Genomic DNA, 22,605 nt, shown 5'->3' with positions numbered 1-22,605 from the left:
AAAGGGGCACTGTATCAGGATCAGGATTTACCCTACACCCCCATCCACCACAGAGAGGAGCAGATGCCCCATGGGAATTTTCCAGACAGTCAGTGTGGGGAAGGTAATTAAAATACCCTGACCCCCACACACACCTCCTCTGCTGGCTAGGAGGCTAAGAGGTCTCCCTCCAACCCTTACCCTCAGAGGCAGCTGGGGAGGGGGAGATAGGACAACATACCGCAAACACCCCACAGCAGGGATCAGCTCCTGGGACTCAGTCCCCGCAAAGCAGCAGCAGTCGTAGGGCTGCTGGAGCAGGTACTAAGCAGGGACTCACCTAAAGTCTCACTAGCTCTGGTGACATAGGGGGCCCAGGCAGTGGGGTGGGACAGACAATGCAGTTGCCCCATCTCCTAAACAGCGCCTCACTCAAACACCTTCCCCACCATGTGTGTATCAGCCCCAAGGCTGGATGGGCGAGCACAGGACTCAAATTCACCAGTGCCGAGCACAGAGCTCGCACCTGCATTAAAGAGCGCGTAGCCTGCAGCGGCAGTGTTAGGGCTGTTATCCTGGGGGCCGTGCAGGGGCACACAGAGTAAGAGAGTGTGCGGGCTGGCTGAGAGAGAGCTCAGTTCAGTGCAGATGGACACACCTGTCACATGGAATGACCCAGGGACCCTCCCACCTTGGCTGTCATGTTTCTACACACAGAGACAAGCAGATTCATGCATCTGTTCTCCAGACATCTCTAGGGCAGGGGGATCAGTAGGGGGCACCATGCTTCAGGGAGCATCATCTTTCATATCAGAGAGAAACGTTAGATCCCATCCTTAAAATACTTGTGGCTCGGTTCATAAAAGCGACAGTGTTCAAAATCCCCACAGACGAGGCAACTCCAGGTTGGCAAGAGAGCCCTGTATAAACAGGCCCAGAGGTGGCTGTGTTCCATCTGAAGTGACTCCTGGGTGTTTAGATACATTGGGAGCAGGGTCATAGAGGCACACGTGTGAAATCCATCCTCCTGGTCTTTAGGGAGCTCCCCCACCATGGCAGCATCCCGGCACCTCGCCCACCTCAGAGGGATCCTGAGCCTCCTTTCACAGGCAGAGAAACTAAGGCACAGAGAAATTCAACATGCGGCCAAGCTTCAGTGCCAGGGTGTAGGGCCACGGCCACATGGGACAAGTGAGATGAGACCTGGGAGGCTCTGCATCCTTCATTTCATCATAGCGGGCAGGGGTGGGTGGATGGATGGAGGGGTGCGTCTTGGGATGGTTGGAGGTGTCTAGAGATTGATGGATGGATTGATGGGTGGTTTGCGGTCATGGATGGATGGAGGGGGGGGGGTGTCTCGGGATGGACTGATGGATGGGTGGGGGTTTTGTCGTCATGGATGGATGGGTGGATTGTGGTCACGGATGGATGGATGGAAGTATCTACAGATGGATGGGTGCAGGCATGGATGGATGGATGGATTGTGGTCATGGATGGATGGATGGAAGTATCTACAGATGGATGGGTGCAGGCATGGATGGATGGATGGTTTGTGGTCATGGATGAATGGAGGGATGAATGGGGATGGGCGGATGGATGGATACATCTCGAGATGGATGAATGGAAGGAGGGGTGTGTCTAGGGATGGAATGATGGATGCTTTGTGGTCAGGGATGGGTGGATGTATCCAGAGATAGATGAGTGGAGGGATGGAAGGATGGAGAGAGAAGGGGATAGGCGGGTTGGTGTTGGACTCACAGTCTGAGCTCTCTCTGTCACAGTGGCTGAGTTGGAGTTGATGTCTCTTTCTCTCCCCCCAACAGAGGTGATCGTGTTAGGTGAGTTTTGCAGCGAGGACGGAGACAAGGAGCTAGACGGACTCTGGTCCACCATCTCGGTCTTCGTCACCCTCTTCCTCTTGAGCGTGTGCTACAGCGCCACCGTGACCCTGTTCAAGGTGAGAGAGAGAGAACATAGGAATGAAGCAATGAACGAGTTTAGCACAGTAGAGGGTGTAACGATGCTGCCTCTTGTAACAATGCTGCCTTTGGTGGGACACTTCTGAGAGTATCAATTCAGGACAAATTGCTTAGAGCAAGGCAGTTACAGCCCAAGGCTGGGATTTCTCCACTTCTAAGGCACACCAAACCAGCCCAGCAGAGAGGACTTTGGTTTTACCGCACTGCCTAACCACAAGTCACACAAGCAATTCCCTTAGACTCTCTACTTTCCGAGTATCACCACCCATGCCACTCGTTATGGGGACAAATGGTTATCAAAACCAATACCCAGTAATTCTCATGATCCCAAAGGACCAAGTCCCAGACCCAGGTCAATATACAAATCAGATCTTACCCCCATTTTTACAGTTCTTGGTAATAGCAACACATTCGTTACAAAAATTACCATGAGCAAGAACAACAAATTCATTGCAAGTGTCCATCTACAATCATTTTTGTCATGCCCCACCTTTGGCTCAATACCACTGGGGTTTTGGCATTTTAGGGTTACCCTGTGGCTTCCCTTTGCAAAATTAAGTTCTCTTTTTCCTCCTTGTTCTGAAGGATCAAACCCTGATTTCTCTTGCTTAACAGAATTCACTGGCTGCTAGGGTGGGCTCTCTGTGCTAACAGCTATTAGCAAGTCTTTCTTCCCCCAGTCCCCAAGGTAATTTGCATCCACACAGACAGGAGCCTGTTCACCAGTTTTCAGATTCTTAACTGCTACCAGTTCCAAGGCTGGACTCTGTCTTGAAGAGATACCGCACCAATCCAAACAGTCTGAGGGTGAAACTTTGCTTGTCTCTCCCCTGCATCCTCAAGCCTTCAGCCATAAAATTGTTTGGCTCTAAAACATTAGTAGAATAGAATATCAGGGTTGGAAGGGACCTCAGGAGGTCATCTAGTCCAACCCCCTGCTGAAAGCAGGACCAATCCCCAATTTTTGCCCCAGATCTCTAAATGGCCCCCTCAGGAATTGAGCTCACAACCCTGGGTTTAGCAAGCCAATGCTTAAACCACTGAGCTATCCCTCCTCCCTGTAGCCAAATCTGTCCTCAGACCCTGAAGCACAGACAGCTCACTTACAGAATCAGCACGGAGACATTCTTCTCTCAGCAACCTCGTCTCCCCAGCAAACTGGTCAAGCACAGCCACTTGCAAAATTGGGGTGGAAGATAACTTTACAGGGTAAATAAAAAGATTTAAAACAGAGGATTCCCCTCTGACTCTGCTTCTCAGACACAAAACAGGAATAAAATTACCGCTTAGCATAGGGAAAATTCACAAGCTAAAACAAAAACAATCTAACACATTTCCTTGCTATTACATACAATTTCTGTCATTTTAGACATATTATTTCAGGATCTTTTTAGGAGCTGGGTTACCTGCTCCATCTCTCTCTTTGTTCTGAGAGGGAACAACAAAGAGAGCACAAACAATCTGAAAGTATCTTCTTTCCCCATTGTTCCTTCTGCTCAGGTGTCAACTAGGTTAATTGAACTGATTAATCCCTCACAGGTAAGCGATTCTGCACCTCTGCCCAGGAGGGATTTTATGTTACTGCACACAGAGGGGTTGGAACCCTTCCCTTTCTATTTATGACACAGAGAGTAATGGCAAAGTTCTTGGTGCAGGCTTGTAGCAGTGATGCAGGTTCAAATCCAGTCTCTGGAGTCCATCAACAGCTGGGATGGGTCATTCAGTCCTTTGTTCAGAGCTTCAGTTTGTAGCAGGGTTCCTCCAGAGGTCTGAAGCAGGATCGAAGACAAAATGGAGGGGTTTTCCGGGCCTTTTATATTCTCTGTCCTTTCTTCTTACTGTGGAAAATCACAGCAGCAAGATGGAGTCTGGAGTCACATGGGCAAGTCACATGTCCATGCATGGCTCAGTTTGCAGGCCGATGCCATTGTTTACATGTTAGTTTGAACGTTCCCAGGAAAGCTCAGACGTGGATTGGCATCTCCCAAATTCATTGTAAGTTAAGTGTTTCTTGACTGGCCACTTACTGAGAATAGTCCTTTCCCAAGAACCTGAGCAAATGCTTGACTGAGGCTACTTAGAATCAAAACACATTGAGATGCAAGTCCATAGCCAATATCCATAACTTCAGCTACAAAAATGATACACACACAGGATCATCACAACCAGCAAATCATAACCTTGTCATAGACACCTCATACAACAACCTTCGTACAACATTTCCTGCAAATATATATCAGTGGTTGCAACAATGATCCATGCGGTCACAGTTCATCTCAATAACGTCACAGAGGGCAGCATGGAAGGGAAAGAAAGAACGAGAAAGAAGAATAGGTGCATAAGAGAGAGACTGAGTGAATGAGACACAGACATAAAAGCAGGAAGGGATGACAAAGACAGACAGACAGACCGAGCAGCTCCCCCAGTGCTGACCCCTCTCACCCCTGCTCTCTCTGCCCCCTGCAGGTGAAGTGGCTGTTCTCCGCCATGGTGCAGCTGAGGCAGGCGAGTGGCCCCGAGTACAAGAACGTGATCCAGCGCGTGGTGTAGGGGCCACTGCCCCCGTCCGCCCGGAGACAAGGGGCCGGGACTCCCGGCTCTATTGGTGACACCACCCTGAGTCCCACAGCTGCCCCCCGCTAGCGCTGTGCCCCTGGGAGACCTCCCTGGGGGGAGCGAGGAGCTCACCCCACATGGCCTAATCCGCCCTCAGCCACTGGGGACGCTGCCCTCCTGGGAGCTGGGCTGAGACCAGACAACTCGCTTCATGCAGGGAACCAGCACCCCTAGCGAGGAAACAACCCGAGTCCCACTTCCCACCCTCCTGAGACCAGCAGCCCCCTGCTCTGGGACTGGATCAGAGCCAGCGCCCCCTAGAGCGGAAAGGCCCCATATCCCCTTCCCCACCCCCTGCGCCAGCCAGCCCCCCGCCCTGGGGCAGGATCATAGCCAGAGTTGTGTCTGTCATGCTGTATGTTGCATATTTAGTTCTTCATTGGGATTTTTATGGGTGGTGTGTGGGTGTGACTTTTGTTGTGTGCACTGAGTGACAATAAATAAATAAATATACAAATCAGGCTCCATCTCATTCATAACCCCCATCCCCGACTTTCAGGGACCCCTGACACCCTCCAGAGGGTCATGTCATGTCTGTAGGGAGCGCCTCTGGGCATGGAGAATAAAATGAAGGATGCCCGCTGCACTGGCCCCAACGGGAAATGGGGGCCTAGCTACGAATCCAGAGAGCTGGGACCAAGGGGCAGAAAGGGGAGATCTCTGGGGCAGGGAATACCACTGATGGATGGATGGATGGAAGGAAGGAAGGAAGGAGTGTATGTCTGAGAATGGACGGATGCGTAGATAGACACCGGGGGACTGGGACATACAGTGGGTACCGTTCTCCTTGGTTAAATCCCCCCACACCACCCTGAAATGCAGCTACCAATTCTTAACTCCTTTTATTTTAGATCAAACACACAATTCCTATGTAAGTTGCAAGTTAAACGATGGAGCAAATGAGATTATTCGCCCCCGCCACAGTCCACGTTGACCAAACCTCAGAACACTACAGACCTGCACACACACACACATAGACACACAAGGAAATCCAGTCCCTGCCGTGGGATGGGGGTGGAGGACTGAGGGGCACGGGGCTGAGCTCAAGCTCCAGCGTGGGCTGCCCCACGGGGACGTCCGGGGAAGGACTCTGCCCTCCCTGCTCTGGGTTCTGCGGAGCTCAGATCCTTCAGCGGCCGTTGTCGCGCCCTCCGCGCTGCCGTGGAACATGGTCCCTCCCGGTGTCCGGAGAGGGGGCCGGAGCCCGGAGAGGGGGCCAGAGCCTGGGAGGGCTGAAGATGGAGGGAGGGAATGAAGAGGACGAAGCAGTGCTGTCCCCTCCAAGGAGCCCGGAGCCGGGCACTCACCGCACCTGTGGGACACAGAGAGCAGAGGGGTTCAGCCGGTGCCGCTCACGGGCAGCATCCTCGGCTGGGAGAGCAAGGCCAGAAGGGACCCTTGGGACCATCTAGCCTCGCCCAGCCACGCCTGCGTCCTGCCAGGATGTCTGGCTTGAGCTGGAGCTCATCTTCCAGACAGAGACACCAGCCTTGTCAAACCGCCTCAGGGAACAGCCACTGCCCAGCGGGTGCCGCACACCAAGTCCCTGGGGAGCCGCAGCTGCCTCCGCCGATTCTCCCTGCTTCTGGTACCAGCCCCATTGCACCGCGGCCCGGCACAGAACCGACTTCACGGGCACCTCTGGCCCTTTGTGCTTCTGGGCCCGACGACTGATCCTTAGCGATCACGGCTGAGTGCTTATTGATTGACGCTCATTGAGCCTTGCTCTTGGAACATTTCCTCTTGCATCTTAATTAGGGATCATTCAGTTTTGGTCATTGATCATTAATTCCTCATTATTGACAAGTGATTCTTATCAATTGATAATTATTAGCAGCTTATTGATGCTTGATCCTCGATTCTTTAACATTAATTACTGATCTGTGAGTATTGATTATTGATAATTAATTGCAGATTAATGGCTATTCAGCACTAAGTACAGATCACTAGGTACTGACCAGGGACAGCCAATCCGTGATTTTTGATTTCTCAGTGATAAATGATTGGAATTGATAATAGACTGTTGATTCTCATGTATTGATCACTGCCATATTAACCTTGATGTCAGCTCATTAATTAGTGATGACAGGTGGTGGATTATTAATAAGTAATCGTTCCTGATTCTCTCTCATTGATCGTTGGTCACTGTCAGGAATCAGGGCTGGCAGCAGAGCCAGTCCCAGGCAACCTGACCTGCGCACCTGGCCTGGAGCCGGCTGCCTGATTGGCTCCGCCCTGATTGCTTGGCAGAGTCAGCAGCCCGGTTCATGAGCCCAGCAGAAGTTAAGCAGCTGCCCAAAGAATTTCCCCAGGGCTGCCATAGCAGCTGTGACTGCTTGTTCCAGCCCGGCTCCTCCCCTCTTCCCGTCTGGGTCCAGCCCGGCTCCTGCCTTCTTCCCGTCGGGGTGCAGCCCGGCTGCTGCCTTCTTCCCGTCTGGGTCCAGCCATGCGCCTAACCCTGGGCTCCAATTCCTGACTGTGGCTCTCGCCCTTGGCTCTGGCCTCTGACAATCACTGACTATGGGTGGTGATGGCGGCTGGCGGCTGGCTGCATGCTGATGGCGTGGGATCGATTCCTGAGCACGGGTTGTTGCTCTCAGCAGTGACGCGGGACCATGAAGGTCGCTGCTGCTCTTACCTTAAGCAGCGTGACGCCGGCGCTGTACAACAGGCTGAGCAGGAAGAGAGCAATGAAGGCAACAGGTGTCCAGAGACCGTCAGATTCCTCCTCTCCTCCTTCAGCAGAGACGCCTTGGTCCTCCACGAGGCAGAGAGGAGCTGGGGATGAGACACACGTGCCGGTTAGAGAGGCCTCTTCGTTAACCCAGGGAGCTGAGCGGGCACAGCGGGGAGCTCCGATCTGTGCTCTTGGCAAGAGATCCCCGTCCAGGGCCAGAGGCAGAGGGTCCCTGCCAGGGGAGACCGGGCAGGCTGCAGGTGGAGACCCCCCATCACAGGCTGCAATTCTCACAGCAGCCTCAGGGATTTCAGCCCCAACTTCCATTAAATTTCATGCCCTTTGGCTCCTTTACACACCCCAGCCACCCCGAGCATGCGATTCCCCTCCCCAGGCCAGCAACAGAGCTGGGCTGAGACCTGCCAATGCATAGCTCAATGGGGCCATGCACCCCCATCCAACAGCGGCATCTTCCCAGCCAATGCCAGTTCATTCCAATCCTGCCCTTCCAGATTTTGTGCCGGTGGCAGGGTGTGCATACCCGCACCAGCCAGGAAAGGGTTAATCTCACCCGTGGGGTGGAGGAAGTCCTTCACCTCACACCATGCTGAGCAAGGTCCAAATGCTGTGCTGGTAAGAAGGAGCAGGCCAGCTCACTCTGCACTGACCACCAAGGAGGAAGGACACTTGGTCGAGGCTCCAACCCAGGAGCCATTACAGCCCTTGCCTGTGGAAGGTGGACATCTCAAGACACAGACCTGGGACCTGTTGCCTTCAGCTGACCAGCTGCAGTCGCAGTCCCAGGGAATTACCTGCTCCGAGGAGCTCGCAGACCCCAACGTGATATGGACTGCAGCTTCAGGAAGCCCGGTAGGAAGTGACCCGGGGAGGTGGAGGGAGTGGTATCTCCCACCCGTCTAAGGTCAGCAAGTTGCAATGAGGGGAGGAAAGCAATAACAGACAATGCGGAAATGGCAGAGGTGCTTAATGACGACTGTGTTTCTGTTTTCACCAACAAGGTTGGTGGTGATTGGACGTCTAACGTAGTGAATGCCAGTGAAAATGAGGTAGGATCAGAGGCTAAAATAGGGAAAGAACAAGTTAAAAATTACTTAGTCATGTTAGATGTCTTCAAGTCACCAGGGCCTGATGAAACACACCCCAGAATACTTGAGGAACTGACTGAGGAGATATCGGAGCCATTAGTGATTGTCTTTCAAAAGTCATGGAAGTTGGAGGAGATTGCAGAAGACTGGAAAAGGGCAAATCTAGTGCCCATCTATAAAAATGGAAATAAGGACAACCTGGGGAATTACAGACCAATCAGCTTAACTTCTGTACCCGGAAAGATAATGGAGCAAATAATTAAGCAATCAATTTGCAAACATGTAGAAGAAAATAAGGTGATAAGTAACAGCGTGGATTTGTCAACAACAAATCGTGTCAAACCAACCAGATAGCTTTTTTTGACAGGGGAACAAGCCTTGTGGATAGGGCGGAAGCGATAGACATGGTATATCTTGACTTTAGGAAGGCTTCTGATACAGTCTTGTGTGACCTTCTCATAAACAAACTCGGTAAATGCAGACTAGATGGAACTACTATGAGGTGGGTGTATAACTGGTTGGAAAACCGTTCCCAGAGAGTAGTTATCAGTGGTTCACACTCATGCTGGAAGGGAATAATGAGTGGGGTCCCGCAGGGATCAGTTCTGGGACCAGTTCTGTTCAATATCTTCATCAATGATTTAGATAATGGCATAGAGAACACACGTATAAAGTTTGTGGACGATACCAAGCTGGGAGGTGTTGCAAGTGCTTTGGAGGTTAGGATTAAAATTCAAAATGATCTGGACAAAGTAGAGAAATGGTCTGAAGTAAAAAGGATGAAATTCAATAAGGAAAAAAGCAAAGGACTCCACTTGGGAAGGAACAATCTTCCGCTCTACTCCGTGCTGATTAGGCCTCAACTGGAGTATTGTGTCCGGTTCTGGGTGCCACATTTCAGGAAAGATGTGGACAAATTGGAGAAAGTCAGAGAAGAGCAACAAAAATGATTAGATGTCTAGAAAATGTGAGCTTTCAGGGAGGATTAAAAATTGGGATTGTTTAGGCTGGAAAAGAGAAGGTTGAGAGGGGACATGATAACAGCTTTCAAGAACATAAAAGGTTCTTACAAGGAGGAGGGAGAAAAATTGCTCTCCTTAACCTCATAGGGTAGGACAATTAGCAATAGGCTTAAATTGCAGCAAGAGAGGTGTCGGTTGGACACTAGAAAAAACTTCCTGTCAGGGTGGTTAAGCACTGGCATAAATTGACTAGGGCGGTTTTGGAATCTCCATCATTGGAGATTTTTAAGAGCAGGTGAGACAAACACCTGTCATGCGTGGTCTAGATAATACTTAGTCCTGCCATGAGTGCAGGGGACTGGCCTAGATGAGCGCTCAGGTGAGCCCGTGTCCCACCGCCCTTGCCTCATCCCCTCCGGTGACAGCCCCTGGGTTTGGCCATTACCACACTGCCCTGCATTTGAGGTCCTCTCTATTCACTCTGGCCGCTAGGCCACACTCCCCTACACTCAAGGGCTGCTAGATTGACTCTAGCCCCAAGAAAACAAAGTCCTGCACTTCAGGGCTGATATATTCACCATGGGCACTAGGCCACACCGCTCTGTGCTCATGGGTGCCCTTTAACAGACTTATCCTCCAGGAACTTATCTAATTTCCTTTTTGAACCCACTTATATTGTGGGCCATCACAACATCCCCTGACAACTACTTCCACACGTTGACTCTGTTGTGTGAAGAAGTTCTTCCTTGTGTTTGTTTTAAACCAGCTGCCATTTAATTTCATTGGGTGACCCCAGGTTCTTGTATTATGTGAAGGGGAAAATAACACTTCCTGATTTACTTTCTTCACACCCGCCATGATTTTATAGACCTCTGTCATATCCCCCTTAGTCATTTCTTTTCTAAGATGAAAAGTCCCAGCCTGTCTAATCTCTCCTCAGTCGGAAGCTGTTCCATCCCCATGATCAATGTTGTCCCATTTCTCTGTACCTTCTCCATTTCTAATACATCCTAATGGTTCCTACCATTGTTACCTTTTCTGACTGTCACTCTGTGTTGACTCAAGAACTGAATGCTGTATTCCAGTATTGGTCTCCCTAACCCTGTACACAGAGGTGAAATCACTTCCCCTGCACACCAACCCCATGTTTATACATCCAGGGACAGAGCTGGGAGGAATGAAGGCTCCTAACTCAGTCTCACCCTCCTGCCTATCTCCCTGAAGACATAACACCAAATTCCTGGGCGCTCTGCCTCTAACCTTATGTGGTCAAGCGAGGACGCGTCTCCTAAGGGTTCCCACGACAGTGTGGCTAGGGCTGCATTGCTGGACAGGTGCAATAGTTAAGAAACAAGTCTTGGAGATGGGGGATCAGGGCTCTATTCCCACCTTTCTCACTGACCTGCAGTGTGACCAGAGACAAGCCACTTGGGCTGGGGACTTTAAAGGACTCTTAGGAAATTAGATGCCAGTGAAATAAACTCACAATTGAATGGGAGTTGGGTGTCTCGTTCCCTTTTAGCTTCCCAATTTTAATCCCTTTCTGCCAAAATATCAGCTCCTTGGTTCCAGGACATTTGCTCTGCTTGTGTTCGTACAGGGCCCATGCAGTGGGGCGCTGACATCAGTCAGGAGATCTAGGAGCTGCAATATCATGAATAATAATGGATGGATCGCAACTCACTGCAGAGGGATGGGCAGGTAGAAACATGACACTGCATGAGGATGGATGGATGGATGCAGAGAGGAGATTGCATAATTTTGCATGCATGGATGGACGGATATTGTGCAATCAAGGAAACAGGTACTGCAGAGGGTAGGATGGATGGATAGATCCTGTGGAAGGGTGAATTGATGTAGACAATCCATAAGGAAGGAAGGAAGAAAGAAAGAAAGAAAGGTGGGGGGATACATCTAGATATTGTGGGAGGAAGCGTGGGTGGGTGGATGAGACACAGAGACAGTCTCCGCCAGAAGACACACCCTTCATCACAAACTCTAGCATGCTGCATTTTTATTTGGGCATATTCCACACACAGGCACGCTCTGTACACCAGAGCTCCCACAGCTTTACACACAGGCTAAGAGGAATCCCAGACCCCACGAGGTTCCCTGGCCATCTCAGATACGCCGTGAGGAGCCCACGCGGCTCTGCTCCTCAGTAGCAGGTGACGTCGGTATCGGACAAGATCACAGAGACATTGACGGCGCTGGGTTTACCGGAGGCTTTGTCCACACTCCGGTGGATGAAGGTCATGGGCAGACCCTCATGCCCCACCACGCAGGCGTACGTGTTCCCCCGTTCCCATTCAGATGCCAAGACATTGAGCTTGCTGTAGATGAAGTAGCGCTCCTCCTTCCCGGCCTCCCGGACGGGGCCAATGTTGGTGTAGGCTTCCTGGGGCACGGGCCGCTCCTGCTGGGTCCATGTCACCAAGATGTCTCTGGGCCGGAAGCCGGAGGCCAGGCAGGTGATGGTGGCCGATTCCCGGAGAGCCAGCTCCTCAGCGTGAGGAGGGGAGATGTAGACAGAAGGGGCCCGGAGGGAAACCACTGCCATGAGACACAGCAAAGGGTTAATGCAAAGGATTGGGACCCAGGAATCCTGGCTACCAACCTCCACCCTCATCGCCCTGCTATATCCCACAAGACCCCCCACTCCCCACCCAGACCCATGGATACAATCCAGGAGTTCGGGCCACACTAATCCACCAGATCCAAATACCTTCCCTGAAAAGGGGCAAGAACTCAGGACTCATGGCTTCCAGTCTCCCTATTCTAACCCACGACATCCCACTCCCCTCCCAGAGACAGAAAAAGAACCCAGGAGTCCTGACTCTGTCCCCTTCTGTCTCATAAATTAGCCCATTACATCCCAAACACAAATTTGCGACTCCCAGTCCCAAAGACCTCAAGCCGGATCACAGCTAGCGCCCCCTAGAGACAGAAGGTCCCGTGTCCCATTCCCCACATCCTGAGCCAGCCACTCTGCCAAGCCTGCAGCTGGATGGGAGCTGGCGCCCCCTACAGGGGAAAGGCTGAGTTCTTACTGTGACTCTTGCGGATGCTCTTGACAATGGCCGACGGGATGTCTTGGTGCTTCACGGTGCAGGTGACCTCCTCCCCCGCCTGCCACTCCTCCACGCACACCCGCAGGATGCTGGTTGCACTGTAGGTGCCATCTTCCTGCAGCACTGGCTCCCTGGAGACCACGGCCAACGGGCCCCCACTACCCCGCTTCCAGGAGACCTCCAGGCTGCCGGGGGTTTCCATGCCACTCACCAAACAACTGATGGTGGCATTCTGCCCTATGTAGAGGTCCTCCAGGGAAGGGGGAAGGAGAGAGACCTCCAGAGGGTGTCGATTACAGTTGCTGACACCTGGTGGGGGGCAGGAGGCAGCGCTGAGGGCTGGGCTGAGCAAATATTTCAACAGGCATGAGGTGGTAACTGAGTGCCTCTCTTTCAGGGGCGCAAAGCCCAGGGGCTGTTTGGGAAAGGGGCTGAGGGTCATTGGAGGTGGAAATAGGGCACTGGGTTCCCTGGTAGAAGGGGCGGGACCCTCATCTTATGGAGCAGTGGGGAAAATGGCTGAGATTTTCCAACCAACCGAGGGCTTGGGATTCCTGGGTCCAATTATTGTTATTTGGGTCTCTGGGTCCCAAGAGCAAATCTGAAGGTCTCCGGCTTTGTCGGGAGAAAGCCCCATTGTGGAAAACATGGCCAGGGACAGACCCGCCGTGGTTGCTCAACTCAGGGTCCTTCCAGCCAGAAATTCATGAGCTTGATGACCCACCTGAGCTCAGTGCAGTTACCCCCATTTCCCAGGGCAGCTGGAACACAGGACAAATGACCTGCCCATGGTCATGACTGGCACCCAGATCCTCCTGCTCTAACCACTAGACCCCACACTGCACCCACGGCTCAGGACGGAACTTGTGTTCCCTAAACCCTACCCTCTGCACAGGCAGAAGGGCCATTTATATTTCACACCTCTGCTCTGCTGAGGTCCCTCAGGACATGAGTCCCTCAACTCCCACTGCAAGCCGATGGAGGAGGGGAGACCTCGAATCACTTTAGAAATCTCAGCAGGGAAGCCCAGATTGACGGGAGTCCTGGCACCCAGGGACAATATCCTCTATTGAATGTTGTGTGAAGGATATGCATGGTGTCGCTCATGAGATTAGTTTCTAAAGTGGATGTTGCTGGAGCTGGGAGTCCAGATTCATATGGACGCCCAAGCCCCACTGTGGGGCAATGGAGCTGAGGGGTTTCTCTCCTTTGTTTGCATGAATTCGTCAGCTTCTGAATCCGATATGGAATCTGCCCCACCCCAGCTCATCTTTTCCTTGAGAACAGATTTTAATTGGGTGCCTGTCATGGCTGCAGATCCATGAAGACATTCCTCATGTGCCAGCAACAAATTTGAGGAATAAAAAGGGACAATAAGGTCAAAATTGTGAATCAGCCACCTTGGGAATCCATATCCAAGTGTGGAGCAAACAACTCCCAGGGGGATCCATGGTTAAGAAGGAAAGAAATTTTTCAGTGAACCACCTCCCTGCCATGAAAGTCCTCTGTGAACTTTCCCCAAGAGCAAGAGTGTCCATCCCAATGTCTTGGCCAAATCACAGCCCAATGAGATTACATTCTGCACCCTCCCTTAAATTCCCTCTTGCACTTAGGACAGTTTTCCTGCATTTCTGTTAGCGGTGATGGGGTCTATGAAGCTGCAGAATCATCTCCTCCAGGAGTGGGGTGGGATCCCCATTACTTGGGGCATTTCGGACTGGATAATGCCTTGGCAATACAGGGAACTCTCCTGCACTGGAGTGGAGGGGAGGTTCCCACCCAGCTCAGGTTGCAATAAATCTTGGTTTCACCAAAGACGACAGCATAATGGAGAAAGAAATCCTTCATTGCCACGCCCCCTCCCCCCACCAGGGCTCACATGGGGTCATGCGGTTGTTTATGCCATTGGCTGGACGGGATAAGAACACATGTGGACATCCCCAAATTAATACCTGCCTCTGAGAACCCACTTACCGAGGGACACCTTTTGCACAATGCTCTTGGGCTCTTCCATGGCCGGGTGATGCACCACGCAGGTGTAATTTCCTTCTCCTTGACTTTGCTCAACCTTCAGGATGCTGTAGGCAGAGAAAGTGCCACTTCCTGACACAGGGCCATGGTTGTAACTGGACTTGAGTTCCGGGGAGTTATTCTTCAACCATGACATGCTGATCTCTTCAGGGTAGAAGCCACTAGCTTCGCAGATGAGAGTCAAGGAGACTCTGTTCCCGGAGATGTCTTCGTGGTAGGCTTGGGAGACAGTGACTGAGGGCTCCTTCTTACTGATGCCTAAATGAAAAGGAAGAGGGGCAAGAGAAGAATAAGACTTGGTTTGCCTGTCTAATTTACGGACTTATATCCAGCAGCTATCACTGTGTGAAGGGGCCAGGGAGGGCAGTTGTTCAGGGTACGTGTGAAGCTAAACCAGGCAAAATAAAAACCCAACCCTTGAGCATCATCTCCCTTGAAGCTCAAAGAGTCTGGATCTTCACCCAAAGACTCAACTGAAATCCAAAGCCTTCCCCGCAGAATGCACAGTGAACTTCCAGATCCTCAACCTTCAACGGCAACAACTTAACATCATCATATTCATCTGCTTCTCCTCCCTTGTTTTTGGAATCACTTCCTTCCTCCTTATCTTCATCTTCTCCAGCATTCTAATGTTCTTTCTTTTTTTCTCCTTCAGCATCTTCATTTCCTTCTTCATTGTCATCATCATCATCTTCATCCCCTTCGAGATCATCATCCTAATCGTTATCCTCAGCTTAGTTTTACAGTAACGCAGATGGGCAGGGGGCTTTGAGCTAGTCCTGTGTCCCAAACCTGAATCCTCACCCCAAACCTTGAACCACATTATCTCCTCTTCACCCCAAGTCTCCACCATGCATCATCATGACATTGGGTCACCAACCCATTTGCTCACTCAGATGGAGCCTCTTCCCTCCTTCAAACACTTACAGCAAAATTCAACACAACTGAGATTTTTCAAAGGCTGGCTAAGGGACTTGGACACCTTGGGTATTTCAATGGGATTTGGGCACCTAACTCCACTGGAGACTTAGAGATTCTCATCAGAAATATCCCTGAAAGACCAGATGCCAGCGACAAGCACCAGCCTGATTTCCAGAGGTAAGAAGTACATATGCACATCAGACCAGAGTCCCTAACAGGCCACATCGCTGGATCCCAGGGAGCGGAGGGAGTGAAATTCTTGGAGAATCTGGAAATTAATGATAAAGCAGGGAATACTGGGGAAACTGTGCAAGTGGAAATTACTGAGAGATAGAGAATGATTCATAGGAGAAATAATAATTATACCTGCAATACACCCCTGTGCTGAGGGCCTAGGCTCCGCTAAAGTCCTACTTCTCGGGGGGTTAACTGGGACTTAGAGGCTGCCTAGGACTTGTGTGGGGTGAGTTTCACCCTCTAATCCCAATTAACAATGACTGGAGTTTGCCTTTCCCTTTGACATGCCAAGGCTACTCACCTGTATTGCTCATGCTTATGTCCTGGGTTAGTTCTCCAGAACAGAGTGTGGTCACTTTGCAGGTAAATATGGTGCCTTGTCCCCATTGGGCCAGTGACACAGGGTGAGAACTGACAAGGCTGGTGGTCCCGTTGCTGTTCTTCTTGAGAGTTTCTGTCTTCGCCGCAGAGCTGACTTGCCCATCCACTTTCCATGCGATTCTGCTGGCTGCTAAGTCATAACCCAAAACTAGACAGGTAACATGACCAGAATTTTTGATGACGTCTTCATAGGAGGGTTTGGTTAAGTAGATGGTTGGGTCAAGTGAACTTCTGAGGCAGGCTGAGAAATTCAAAGAGATGTCATTGACCAGCATAAATAATGTGGAAAGGCAGAAAAAGACTATCGAAATCTAATCTAATCTAATCTATCCATCCATCCATCCCCAACAGAACACTGGTAGTATCCATCCCATCCATCCATCCATCCCCCCATTATATCTCTTTCTCTTCCCATCCACCTACAGTATCAATTTCTCTATGGTACTCCTATGTCTCCCATCACACTGGCATCTAGGTGCAGTCCCACCTACCCTTAGGCAGGGCTGGTTTCTGAGTAACTCTCCACCCCACCTCCCCACCATGCACGGGCGTAGCCCCTCACCCAAGCACTTGCTGGCGTTGTGCATGGAGAGCTCTGTTCCCACTGCTGGGTGGGTCACTTGACAGGTGAAGATGTCCCCCGTCTCCCAGCTCTGCCTGGTGACGGTCATGCGACTCTGCCCCATGTAGGAGCCATCTGTGCCCATTGCAGAGGAAAAGGCCGGGGTGGGGGGGCTCCTCTCCTTTCCATTCACCAGCCATTTCACATCGGCTTTCCCGGGTCTGAAGCTCAGGAGGAGGCAAACCAGCTCCAGCTGGCTCTCTGTGGTGCTGTCCTCGCAGGTGGGGACCAGGAGGTGAACCTGGGGTGGCATGGTCGAACCACACGCTGAGAGCAGAGAGAGGGGAAAACACAGTCCAGTGTCATTCTCCGGAGATCTCCACGCCCCTTCCGGGAGAGAGTGCTAACTCTACAGTCCTCCCAGCACTGGCAAAATCCCCACCTTGTTGTGCTGTGTTTACACTGCGTACTTTATTCAGCCCTCTAAGGATTAACTTCACAGCCATGTAAGGGATTAAAACAAATGGGAACAGGGCCCTTAAATCATTTAGGCAAATACTGAATGCCTCTGTGCATTCTTTTTTTACATGCTGCATGGAGTGTGTTCTCCCTGGTAAACAGCAGGGACAAAGCTGGAACTTGAGCTGTGTTTCTTTGAACTTCTTTTCCTCAATTAATGTCCCCTGTTTAAGGGGGACTGTGGTGCTGTAGAGCATGACATGGCATCAGAAGAAAACCTGGGAGAGGACTGACTGTGTCTGACTACGGAAAAAAGGGTCAAATCCTCAGCTGATGTAAGTTGGCACAGGGCCACTGCCTTCCGTGGAGATCAGTCGATTTACACCCGTTCAAGTTCTGACCCCAGAAGGCCTAGGTTTGCTGCTCTGGGGTTGTATCCATTTCAAAAGATGCCCGAGAACAGCCGGAGTGCAAGAATCACACACAGCTCCATGACAAAGAGGTATAAGCGAGTGCTAGCTTGTAAGGGGGTGTAGCCCCGATAGGGCCAGCGGTTCCTGGGAATTGGAGTTTCATGGGGCTGCTTGCTGCAGTCTATATAAGGGAAAGCTTCTGGCTCAGTGCTGAGGAAAGCACCTGAGGGGGAAATCTCTAGATGCGGACCAGGCAGGAGGGCTAGGAACCATGCGGGAAAGGGGACCTAGTGGGAAAGGGGGGGGTGTGCTCCCCATTCAGCCGGCTGAACCCTGGGGGGGCCCCAGGTGGCTGGGAGCCTGTGCTCTGAGTTGCACTGGTTTTGCTTTGAGTCCTTGTGTGTGAACAAACCTGGCCTTTGGACTGAAGCAGCGAATGGGCTTTGTTCTACCCCCCCGGTGGGAGGAGTTTGGGTTTGGGCGAGGGTGAGGGAGTAAGGCAGTGAGCCGAAGATTTCCCCTGTACAGAAGGGCAGCATGAGGCTTAGGTGCCATTTCAGACCAGCTGCATGTCTAAGATTTCCCAAGGTGCCTGAGGGATTTACATGCCAAGTGCCCAGGGGAACCGGGGCCTAAATATTTTAGGCAGGGCTGAAAAATCTCCCCTTTAGCGGAACATAGGTCTCTGCCCAGGGGTGCGTTTCACCCTGAGGTTTGCCTCATTCCAGGGCCCACAGAGAGGGGAGCTGGGGGTGGGAGTTCTGCAATGACAAAGCACCAGGGCTCAGTGTGTTTCAACATGGGGCCAAACTTTCCCCACTCTTTCAGGGTGAGATTTTCCAAAGGCACCTACGGGATGTGGATTAAGATTAACTGGCTCCCAGACCCTCTCGGCGCTTTGAAAATCTCAGCCTGGCTGCCCCCTCCTCCCCCCGCAGCATGTCTTACATTCCTGAGGGAACTTCCCGGACACTGTCTTTGCTGTGCCTTGATGCGTCACGTCGCACTGGTAAGGGTCGCCCGGCCGGGAACTGTCAGAGGGGATCAGCAGGCTGCTCTGGGTGTGGAGCCCATTGCTCATCGTCACCTCTGGGAAAGTTTTGACCCCCTTGGTCACTTGGCCAGAATTCCACTTGATGTCCACTGGTGATGGCAAATAGCCAGTTACGAGGCAGGCCAAGCTGGTGTCCGGGAGCGCATTGCCGGTCTTGCTGCAGCAGGGAACCAGGGGGAAGACGGAGGGGGTTGTGGGGGTCGCTGGAAAAAGAAAGAGAATATGAGAGAAACCATCAAAAGGGGGGAAACTCTGAAAACCAGGCCACTGATCTACCTACATCCGTCCATCCACCTCCCTCTGTGGCCTGATGGCTGCCTGGCCCAGTGGCCAATTCACTGGGAAAGGAGTCAGGACTCTTAGGTTCTATTCCCAGCTGCTGTGGGACCGTGGGCCTGTCGCAGACCTTCTCTCGCCCTTTAACTTTCCATTGTGAAGTGGTGTCCGAGCGATGGACGAAAAACACGAGAAATGGGATTCTGACCTCGGCTGCTCCAGTGTAAACTTGGAGCAACTCCAGAGGACTCGCTCTGGTTTTGTGCAAGTGATGCTGAAAGGAGACTCTGGTCCTTTAGAAGGCAGAAATATTCCCCACGCGCCTCACAATTTGAGTCCAGCCCTCCTCAGCTCTCCAGTGTGAAGTGAGCATCAGTACTGTTGTTGAACAGATGGGGAAACTGAGGCCTGGAGAGATGACGTGGCTTCCACAAGGTGACAGGGGGAGTCTGTGGGAGATCTGGGAACCGAAGCCAGCTCCTTAAGCCCCTTCCTGTTTGATGACAAGACCGTTTGTTAAAGCTAGGGAAGAGCCCTCCAGGAGTCATGGATGGATGAGATAACTCAACACGCGCGCTTTCTCCTCCGGTCCCTGTCCTTCTGTACAAACACATCTTTCAAACCATACACCTCGGATTCTGGGCTTTTCAATCTGCCTCTCCGGGACACTGACAGGTCCAGGGGAAATTCACTGAGGATGAAATATTCACTCCCAGCTGGCTTTCCCAATTTTACAGTATTTTGGGGGTTGCAGTCCTTATTTCTGGATTCTGGTGGACTCTCCATGACACGGAGTCCTTAAAGCCAGCTTTGGCCTCTCTTTCTAACTGCTCTGCTCGACCAGAAGGTGGGGGCTTGGGCCAGGGATTGCCGGGGGACGTGCCGATCCTGGTGATCCCTTCCTCGGCCCTGAAACTCCACGAATTGATGAGCTCTAAACAGGTGAAATTGCAGTGGACATTCCACCACCAGTCATGGTGCGAGGAACCACCCAACTACTTCTCACCACCTTCACAGGAGCAAGGACCAGAAGAGACCCTTTGTATAATAAAGACAAAGTGCCAGGAGACACTAAAAGAAAGAAAAATGGCTAGGAGGAGACATGATACTTGTGTGCACCTAGGTACAGGACATCTATCTATCCCCGAACACACCCACTATCAATCTATCCATCCTGGGTGGTTGAGAGTCAGGACTCCTGGGTTCTTTCTCTGGTCTTTAAAAGGTTAGTACAGATGGGGCTGAAATGTCACCTCCTAGCATCTGTCCCCAGTTCTGGGAGTGGTCACGGATCTCCTACGTTAGAGTGGGGGGCTGGGAGTCAGGACTCCTCGGTTCTATCCCCAGTTCCAGGGCAGCCATAAAGTCTCCTTCTTCACCCTCCCGCACGGCAGGTTCTCAAAAAGAGCCCCCAGGAGGCCTCAATCTTTTCTGAGCTTTGGGACCTTCCTGGCTGAATCTCTGGGGAAAACCGACCAACAAACAAACAAACAACATGGACTGAAAAGGGGAAGTTTACACAAGTGAAAGTCACACTGAGGTTGTTTTTTCACCCCGGTTTTAGCCCCTGGGCTCACCCACCTGTCCAATTTTCACACCTTCTCACCAGCTGTAACAGTAAAAGCTCCCCAGTGGGTATCATCTCTTGTTTTCAATCTATAATTATCTTGACTACCCTCTGGGGGGAGGAGAGGGGATGTCTGACAGGCAAAGATACCTCAGAAGAGCTATGTGACAGACACAGAGCAGAGCTGGACTCCCGGACAGAACCCCCCGGTCTACAGTGCCGGACCACGACCCAACATGGTGAGTGAATTACAGGAAAGTGCTTGCTGTTGGCTTCTCACATGAGTGCAGAGGGTGTTTTAACCCTATGAGAGATAAATGGGGATAAGCTGGGGAGGCCAGACTGTGCCCCCCGGCCCCCGCAGAGACAGGGGAACAGAGGTGCTTATCTCACACTCCACCTATAAGCTGGGATAACAGCTTTGAAAGAACTGTAGGGAGCGAGCCCAGGGCTGGGCCAGCAGGGGCTGCAGGTTACGATTGAGGGGCACCAGGAGAGCTGGGGGGGGGCAGGGCTGAGCTAGCAGGGGCGTAGGTCGGGAGTGAGGGGCATCAGCAGAACTAGGGACAGCCGAGGGCTGAGCTAGCAGGGGGCTGGGGGTCGGGAGTGAGGAGCACAGGCAGAGCTGGGTGGGGGAGCCCCGAGCTGGGCTAGAAGGGGCTGCTGCTCAGGTGCGAGGGGCACCCGCAGAGATGGGTGGGAGCCAGGGCTGGGCGGGAGCCAGGGCTGGGCTAGCAGGGGGCTGCGGGTGGGGAGTGAGGGGCACAAGCACGGCTGGGGGGCAGGGCTGGGCTAGCCGGGGGCTCCAGGTCAGGAGTGAGGGGAACCAGCAGAGCTGGGTGGGGGGCAGGGCTGGGCTAGCAGGGGCTGCAGGTTGGGAGTGAGGGGCACTGGAAGAGTTGGGGGGAGGCCAGGGCTGGTCTACCAGATGCTGCGAGTCAGGAGTGAGGGGCATCAGCAGAGCTGGGGGCAGCCCAGGGCCAGGCTAATAGGGGCTACAGGTTGGGAGATAGGGGCACCAGCAGAGCTGGGGGGAGCCAGGGCTGCAATAGCAGGCAGCTGTGGGATGGGAGTGAGGGGCACAGGCAGGGCTGGGGGGAGCCCACGGCTGGGCTAGCAGGGGGCTGCGGGTAGGGAGTGAGGAGCACCGGCAGGGCAGTGGGGCAGAGCGGGGCTAGCAGGGGCTATGGGTTGGGAGTGAGAGGCACTGGCAGGTCTGGGGGGAGCCCAGGGCTGGGCTAGCAGGCGGCTGGGGGTCAGGACTCAGGGACATAAGCAGACATGCGGTGCTCAGGGTTGGGGGGCTGAAACTAGAGGTTTAGGGGAACAGCTGAGTTGTTTCTAAGGGACTTTTGTTGTCTCCTCTCTTTAGCCCAGTAGCAAATATTTGCAACCTAAAACTTTCTAAACTGAGGCATAAATTTCCCTTTAGCATGTCCCTTGTCAGAGGTAAAACCCTCAACTCACCGAGTGCAGGAACACGTCTCTCTGAGCCGTCCCAGCCTCCCTCCACCAGCTCTGTGCTCATGCTCCATGCTGAGGGCCGAGCGTGGGGAGTTCCCAGCACAGCTAGATGTCAGCTTGGCTGCCTGGGGCCGGACGTAACTGGCAGCCCCTCTTCGGGCAACAGCTCAGAGTTCAGGCTCCTAATTTGGCCTTTGAGTTGAGCTGGCTCCGTTTTTGCGGCGCACTCAGCTGGAGACGCGTTGGGCTTCCTTTCCAGGGGGGACAAGCTCTGACGTCTCCAGCTAAAGCCCACTGGAGATGCAGACCCCGGTAACTGCTCCCCAAGGCGCCTCAAGTTTGGGCTTCTAGAAAGTGAGACCGCTGGAATTCTTGGGAGATTTCTCCTGTAGAGTTTAGGAAAGTGTCCAGCAAAATCTTCATCCAAATTGCTTAGAATATGAGTGTTTCTTGAGTGGGAATCTGGCTAGAAAGGTCGTGTGCGAAGGGACGTGAAAGCCAGTCGACTACTGAGTTTGGGGGAGGGAAGCTTTTTTACTCTAACCCCAGAACTCTGACCCTAAACCAAACCTTAAACCCAACTACTTAGACCCCCAACTCTGTCCTAACTCCCTAACCAGGACCCTAACCCCAGTGGACAGATGCACCAACTCCTTAACCCCAACACCCTAATCCTCGCCCTCTCCCTATAGTCCTATCCTCATGCTGAACCCCGGCTCTCTAGCCCCTACTCCCCAACTCTGATCCTCTCATCAAACCCAACCCCAAACCCTAACATCCCAACCTGATCCCCCCAACCCTGACTTTAGATTGCTTAGGCTGCAATGGTCCTGGGATCAGTAAAGTCCTC

The 22,605-nt window shown here is 52.3% G+C and overlaps 1 gene segment (V, D, J or C); it reads right to left on the bottom strand.

Moving 5' to 3' along the window:
- Nucleotides 1–5,877: 5,877 nt before the first annotated feature.
- LOC141997133 (Ig mu chain C region membrane-bound form-like) lies at nt 5,878–21,819 on the bottom strand. The segment is given in 9 exon segments: nt 5,878–5,886; nt 7,213–7,352; nt 11,540–11,872; nt 12,370–12,699; nt 14,365–14,679; nt 15,881–16,201; nt 16,523–16,849; nt 18,343–18,651; nt 21,759–21,819. Coding segments are annotated over 9 exon segments (2,145 nt in total).
- Between the last annotated feature and the right edge of the window lie 786 nt (nt 21,820–22,605).

Source organism: Natator depressus, chromosome 13 (genome assembly GCF_965152275.1).
Source record: "Natator depressus isolate rNatDep1 chromosome 13, rNatDep2.hap1, whole genome shotgun sequence".
In the NCBI taxonomy this organism is placed as follows: domain Eukaryota; kingdom Metazoa; phylum Chordata; order Testudines; family Cheloniidae; genus Natator; species Natator depressus.
Note: the sequence above shows the minus strand (reverse complement) of the source record. Positions and strands in the feature narration are given on the sequence as shown.